At 35.0% G+C, this 7,486-nt stretch overlaps 1 protein-coding gene across 1 annotated transcript; it reads right to left on the minus strand.

Moving 5' to 3' along the window:
* Window positions 1–353: 353 nt before the first annotated feature.
* LOC113527946 (claudin-4) lies at window positions 354–7,072 on the minus strand. The gene is made up of 3 exons (XM_026916145.3): window positions 7,002–7,072; window positions 2,917–3,049; window positions 354–1,865 (listed from the first exon to the last, which is right to left on the minus strand). The coding sequence occupies exons 2-3, from the start codon at window positions 3,046–3,048 to the stop codon at window positions 1,362–1,364; spliced, it is 636 nt and encodes a 211-aa protein (XP_026771946.1). The 5' UTR covers window position 3,049; window positions 7,002–7,072; the 3' UTR covers window positions 354–1,361.
* Between the last annotated feature and the right edge of the window lie 414 nt (window positions 7,073–7,486).

The following is a 7,486-nucleotide window of genomic DNA, read 5'->3' on the forward strand; positions in this document are numbered from 1 at the left end:
GTGTTGTTTGAGGTGGTTTAGAGCGGCGGAGAAAAAAACACGATATGGACCACCAACAACAAACCAATCAGGACAAAGAGGCGTGTAAAGAAAGCTCCACGTCTTGCACAATCATTCAGCATGTGAACATTTTTAGGGGAGTGGCTTTGGAGAGAACACTGTAATTAAAAAGAGAATATAGTTAATTATTTTTAAAATGTAAAATTTTAGTTGCTTAAAATAGTCTTTCTCATGCTCTGCCTCTTTTCTCCCTGTTTCTTGCAAAATCTCCAAATGTTGTAATAAAAAATTTAATACCATCATCATCAACAGACACAAAACTCCAAATGAAGACACAAAACATAATCAAAGAATTAGGAATGTTAATTTTATTAAAATAAAAAAGCAAAGCCGTGAAGTTTACAGTTTTATAATTTTATCGTTACAAAGAAACATTATACACAGCTAATCACACGTGTAGTATCTCACATAAGTCTAAAAAGCTTTTCTATGCCAATCTCTGAATAAATCCTGACTTGTGTTGATCTTTAGCTGCTCTAACGGACGGATTTACCAGAAACATTGCCGATTTAAAGACTCTTGATGAAGCTAAATGCTATAAAATATATAATTTCGCTGCTGTCTTAAAAAATTTGCTGTTCTGACTGCATCATTAAAAAAACACTGAAACATTGTTATTTTATCCCTATGATTTATAGCTATAGGATGTTTTTTCATGACGGCTTTGACAATATGCAAAATAATAATAATAATAATAATAATAATAATAATAATAATAATAATAATCTTATAAACGTGTAAATGAACATAAAATCATTGTTGTATATTTTTCATCATCCTGAAAATGTAATATTTACAGACTCTGAGGTTTGAGATTGACTTATCCTTGAAAACACTCACAAACACACACACCAAATTTCATCGTTAAAGAAGCCCCGCCCATATTTAAATGATTAAAATTAGGGGTGGAGCTAATGGATGTCAAATTTCATACAACCAGATATTACAGTTTTTTTGGGATATGATGGTACAAACTAACTTTAGCTGCTTTTTCTTTCATTTGTTTCATGTTGTGATCTTTACTTTAAAAAGTAAAAATAATGCACCATCATATTTATGACACATTATTATCTATAAATGTGTAGCATAATATCAATAATCTTACTATTTTAGATTATCTTAGTGTTTTATTGATATTTGGAATCTTTTCTATTTATTTTCCTTGTTTACAATTCTGATTCTGAATGCCCCGCCCCTTTTAATTAATATTTATCAGTGATAGTGTTTTAAACCAACACATCCTCACACCCCTAGTTGAAATGTTTTCTATTTGAGGCGTCATCTACAGAGCAGCGTCGTGTCTAGACGTAGTTTTTAGCCGGAGCTGAGGCGCTGTTGCTGTAGTACTTGGCGGTGCCTCCGGAGCCTCTGGATTGCGGGCGGCTGAAGCAGCACAGCAGTCCTCCGCCCAGCAGGAGGAGCACTCCTCCGGCCCAGCCGATGAAGATGCACGGACCGAGCTCTCTGCGGCTCGATGGGCTCGCCAGCGGGTTGTTGAAGTTGCTCACGACGTTTTTGGCCGTCCAGCTGACGGGGATGATGAGCAGCAGGCCAGCTATGATCATCCCCACGCCCGCCGCCAGGCAGATCTTCGGCTTGGCATCCTCGTTTTCGACACACGTGGTGAACTCGGCGCCGGCGAACAGCACCAGCAGGGAGATCGCCGACACCATGCAGCACACGATGGTCATGGCACGAGCTGCCTGGATGTCCGAGCCCAGGATCAGCAGGGATTCGTAGGCTTTACACTGCTGCTGGCCCGTGCTCTGGTACACACACTCCATCCACAGGCCTTCCTGCTGCACCTGCACTCACACACACACACACACACACACACACAGTAGATGGGTTACACCTACACATATCACTCTATTTTTGTCTACAGGACAAAACAACAGTACTGTTGGTTCTTTCCTTTACACCTCAGCTAATTTAACATATCTGATTCACCTCACCTGATTCACCTCATTTAACTGAGCTATTTTAACACATTTGATTCAATTGATTCACCTCACTTGATGTAACTGGGCTAATTTAACATATTCGATTCACTTCACCTGATTCATACTATTTAACTGAGCAAATTTAACTCATTTGATTCCTCAGTTGATTCACCTCACCTGATTTAACTGAGCTAAATTAACACATCTGATTCACTTCATTTAACTGAGCTAATTCAACACATCTGATTCAACTGATCCAATTCACCTTAACTGATTCACCTTACCTGAGCCACCTCATCTGATTCATCTCATTTAACTGAGCTAAATTAACACATCTGATTCAGCTTATTTAATTGAGCTAATTTAACACATCTGATTCACAGCACCTAATTTAGCTGGGTTAATCAGACACACCTGATTCACCTGAGCTGGTCTGATCCACTTGATTCAACTGAGCCAATTTAACACACGACGTAAGTGGGCCAATTTAACATGTCTGATTCACCTGAGCTAATTTTACACACCTGATTAACATCACCTGTATCATCTAATTTTGCCCACACAGCCAATTTTAACACAACCTGATTCACCTCCCATAATTCAGCTAATGACTCACGTGACTCACCTGAACCAATTCAACACACGAGTCACTTGAGCTACTTGAACACACCTGAGCTGTAATTTATAGGGGCAGTTAAACACCACATGGAGCTCAGACGTGTAGAGACCTGCAGAGCTTCAGTGTGAACTACAACACTCCTTCACCTCCTCACACACACTTCTGTACCATGTGTGTGTTTATCTCTGCAGTGTCTCATGGTTTCATGATTCATGTCTCTCTCTCTGTGTGTGTGTGTGTGTGTGTGTGTGTGTGTGTGTGTGTGTGTGTGTGTGTGTGTGTGTGTGTGTGTACCTGTGCCGTGATGATATTCTGTCCGGTGAAGGAGGAAACCTTCCAGCTGGGGAGGATGCAGGTGACGATGGCAGCGATGAGGCCCAGAATTCCCAAACCCACACACACGATCTGTATTCCTGTTGATCCCATCCTGCAGGAGAGAGAGAGAGAGAGAGAGAGAGGGAGAGAGAGAGGGAGAGAGATGGGACGGTCAGTGTTTGTTTTTCATCACTGGTGGAAAAACACTAACGAGGGGTCTGAGGAGCGAAAAGTAGACGCTATAGCGAAGTTTATTTCAATTAGGCTTCTGCGTTAATGAATTTTAATCCTGTGAATCCTTGAGGTTGTAAGCCAATAGCAAACAAGTGGGCGGGGCAATACTTTGTAGAATTTAAAAACAAAGGTAAAGGAATTGCAATTTATTAAATAGGCCTTACAAACTTATGTGCAATGATTCTCTTAATGGCAATTGATATATATATATATATATATATATATATATATATATATAGCTAGCTAAGGTAAGCTGCTCACTGAAAAACTACATTCGTTTGATTTTAAATTGGCCAATACTGGGGGAAAAAAACTAATTAAAATGTAATAAAATTTAATGAAGTAAAATAAAATAAAATTTAACACAATAAAATACAAATAAAACACAATAAAATTAATAAATTAGTGTTTTTGCATGGGCTGGGCATTTCTCTACATGATTTTACAGAGAACAGGGGAAAAATTTCACCCTGGTCATATTTTTCCACAAATCTTTTCACAACAGAAGACTTTCTTCTCCCTCATTTTAAACGTCTTCTGAATTTTTTGGTGTTTCATTTTAATTTAATGTCATTTTTTTGAAAACGTCACATCAAGGACGAAATGTGCTATAATTTTCTGTTTGAGTCTTCTTTACATCAAATTGATTTAAAGCGTCATCAACATCCTATTTTTTTTAATTATTAATCATCTTGCTTTGAGATGAAATAGTTTTGTGGACGTTCAGACTGAAAAACCTTGTGAAACAAGTTTGAGCTGATTGGAGTGAAATGAAACGGATGAAATTTGGTTGTGTAAATAAATACTAACTGTGCCTCAAAACCTCAACAAACAGTTGTGCAAGTTCAGTGTTGCTTTTTTTTTTTAAAGAAGAAAAACAAAAAGGAAACAACTGAATGTGTCTCATGGAAAATGAGGAAACGACAGAAATGAAGAAACACACACTCATGAAGCGATCTCATGTCCTAACCTGCAAAAACACACAATGCTCTGAAGATTGTGTCCCGCCCTCCATTTAAACCACAATTTTTATAAACCTTAAACTCTCTGCTGCCTAACTTTTTTCAGTTTTTTTTTTAAAATAACAGACAATATAATTTCTAAAGCGGATTTATTGTTTTATGTAAGTTTTTTTTTTTTTTTAGCTCAGAGAGATTTATGATGCTCACAGACCTGTCGCTGAATGAACCGACTTCTGATTGGTGCAGAGACCAAAAAAAACAAAGCGTCCGATTGGTCAGAAGGTTTTGTTTGAAAGATGAATAAACTCCCATGAATAAATAAAAATACATAGTGCAGAGTGCTGGTTAAAAAATCTGAGCCAAATAACAAAAAAACGCTGAAGCTGATTAATTTTTCTCCGTAACTCTGAGACAAAATGCAGCTTAACCTTAATGTCTATGTGGCAAATAATTCCTAAAATGTTAAGCCAGATTATGTGTAAGATACCATCTTTCCTCACACAGGCTTTGTGACAGACTCTTAAGGGTTCATTTAATAAGTCTTAATTCAGTCGAGGTTTATTTTTTAAAAAAAGTGAAAACTGTAAATGAATCAAAAACTAAAGTATAAACAAAAAAATGTGAAATAAACACTGCAAAAAAACAAGCTAATGTCTTGAATAAAGGAAAATGTTATGTAATATTTCTCACCATGAGATTATTATATAACAAATATGACGATTAAACATATCTTTCTATACTTACTTACTCAGTTAAAGCTTATTTCTTATTCTACTGACAGATTATTTCACTTCTTTCTAGAAATAAATGCTTGAAATAAACAAATAAAATTATTTAAGGCTTGAAATAAGTTAAAATATCTACAAATAACCTCAATCTTACATTTCTTTTAAAAATCTAATAAAGAGAATTAGTTGGGTTTTTTATTAAAGTGAAATAATCTAAGAAAGAATCTTAGAAATCTAAGAAATCAAAAAATTTATTAATTTTTTACAGTGAAATAATTGTACACTGCAAATAACTTCTTAGCAAGTAAAAATATCTCGAATATAAACAAATGTATCTAGAAATTTATTCTATAAGATTAGAATAAATGAAATATAAGATTGTTAAACCTAATTTCTAAACATTTTTACTCATTTCAGGCTTGAAATAGTTTTGTTCTGATAATTGGCAGATCATTATTCTAATTTATTTATTTATTTATTTATTCTTTTTTTTTATTTATAGAAAGAAGCAGATCTGCCAGTAGAATAATGAAATGAGTAAATATATCTAGGAATTAATAGTCTAAAGAGAAGTGTTAGTTGAGTTTGCCTACACTTAAGGTATTTAAGATGCTAAAATTTATTTTAAAGACTCGAAGTTTTCTTCACTCGTAATGAATTTTTCTGAATCTGATTTCTGAGCTGATGCTTTTAGGTGCCTTATGATGCCACATGGAGCACCCAAGAGATTGAGGAAAAAAAACAAAAAACAATTCTGTATGACTTTAGAAAAGATATTACAGATATTTTTCTCCTTAAACACAATAAGATTCGAACTGATTCTTTTTCATCATGTTTTTCAGTAGGAGGAGATGAGGGTTAGTCTTTTTATCCTTTGAGATTAAATCAGTCTGGCATGACACTGTGTTGTAAACACAACACCACACACACACACGTACACACTCACGCATTTATGCACCACTGCATGCCTGAGTATCTGAAGCCTCCTTGTGAACAAGCCCATGCAGGATTTTCTACCTTCCGGCTACAGTTTGTGAAAACAGTCTCTTAAAAAAAAAGAAACCCACAGCCACAGTTTGGGCGGGAGTCCTGACACGTCCTGACACGTTTTTATGCTCATTTTTATCCTCAGTTTTATCTGGAGTCCAACCTATAACAAACTCCAAACTCCGGCCTACAGCAAGGCCTCGCCCAGCTCACCAAAAAAAAGAAAAAAATCGCCTCTAGCTGTGCTTTAGCGTGGGATTTGGGTGTAAAAAAGCGTGACACTGAGAGACCGCGTGATTCATTGTGTATTACACCCACCTGAAATTAATATTGGGATCTGCGGGATCGTCAGAAACGTGTGGTTTTTTTCTTTGTGAAGGCGAGGCGGCAAAACACAGTGACTGCCTGTAATTACTGATGCTTTTTATGGAGATTTGCTCAACAGCTCAACAGATGACTAAAAACATAATCATAACGCACTACACAAGTCTAAATGTTGTTTAATTATTTGTTAGAAAGCTGTTGCAAAAGAGAAAAATTCAGTCCAGTGAGAAGGAAAAAAATTGCTGTCAATTTATAGTGAAAAAACTTTTGCATCAAGAAAAAAAAAAAAAAATTTAGACAATATCCACTAATGAAGATGGTGAATATGATCTCTGACTTTTTGAGAATGTTTTAGATTTATAACAGTAATAAATAATATTAAAAACGTAGTTAAATATATATACATATATATATTGTATGTTTTTTTTAACTGACATTTTTAAATATTTTATTAAAAGTGTAATTTAAAAATATAACATTATAACTAGTTTAATAAGTATTTCAAATGAAAAAGTTGCAGTTGAAGATGATAAAAAAACAAGAGAAACATACAGCACTCATAATTCAGATCTTAGATTTAAGTTCATGAAACTAAAACTGTTGATTTTGTAATAAAATATGAGCCTCAGCAGGATTTTAGACCATCATCTAAATTCTACAAATGTTGATATGTGAATATTTATGCAAAAAAATATATATTTAACTTTTTAAACAACAAATAGATTAATAGGAATAGAATAATTAGAATATGATTTGATATTTCAATCAATATAATTTTAAATACTATCAATTATTTTTTTTCAAAATAAGAGAAAATTGAAGTTCAAACCTTTCAGAAGTCTTGTTTTTTTCTGAGAGTGGAGAATAAGTTCTTCTGTTCTTCTCGTCGTCTCTCGCCGGGCGTCTATGAAGGAATGATGAAGGACGGATGCTTTTGTAGAGGAATGAAGAGGAAGAGGAGAGAAGTTTTTTTTTTTTTTCCCCTCCCAGACCAGACTAGACTGAACTTGTCTCTGTCTCTGTTCCTCACTCCACGTTTCTCCACAGTTTCAGCCTCCTCCACTCCTCACGTTCACGTTACACAATCAAACCCTGGTCTTTTTAGCTCTTGACATTTTTGCTTACGGATGAGTGACGAGTTTGTGGCTTCACACATTCACAAGATCACATGACGTGGCGTGTTCTTTTTTTTTTTTTTTTAATGGGGAAATGAAACACGCAAAAAAAAAAAAAAAGCTCTGGATTGTTAACTTCTGGTGCAATATTGAATAATATGACCGTGATTATTACTATTATTTCTTTCTTTTTTTTTTT

This window comes from Pangasianodon hypophthalmus, chromosome 13 (genome assembly GCF_027358585.1).
Source record: "Pangasianodon hypophthalmus isolate fPanHyp1 chromosome 13, fPanHyp1.pri, whole genome shotgun sequence".
NCBI classification, from domain to species: Eukaryota; Metazoa; Chordata; class Actinopteri; order Siluriformes; family Pangasiidae; genus Pangasianodon; species Pangasianodon hypophthalmus.

Coding starts and splice junctions, on each gene's coding strand:
- LOC113527946 (XM_026916145.3), bottom strand. CDS start 3,048: ATGGGATCAACAGGAATACAGATCGTGTGTGTGGGTTTGGGAATTCTG. Junction 1,866..2,916: donor AGAATATCATCACGGCACAG/GTACACACACAC, acceptor GTGTGAGTGCAG/GTGCAGCAGGAAGGCCTGTG.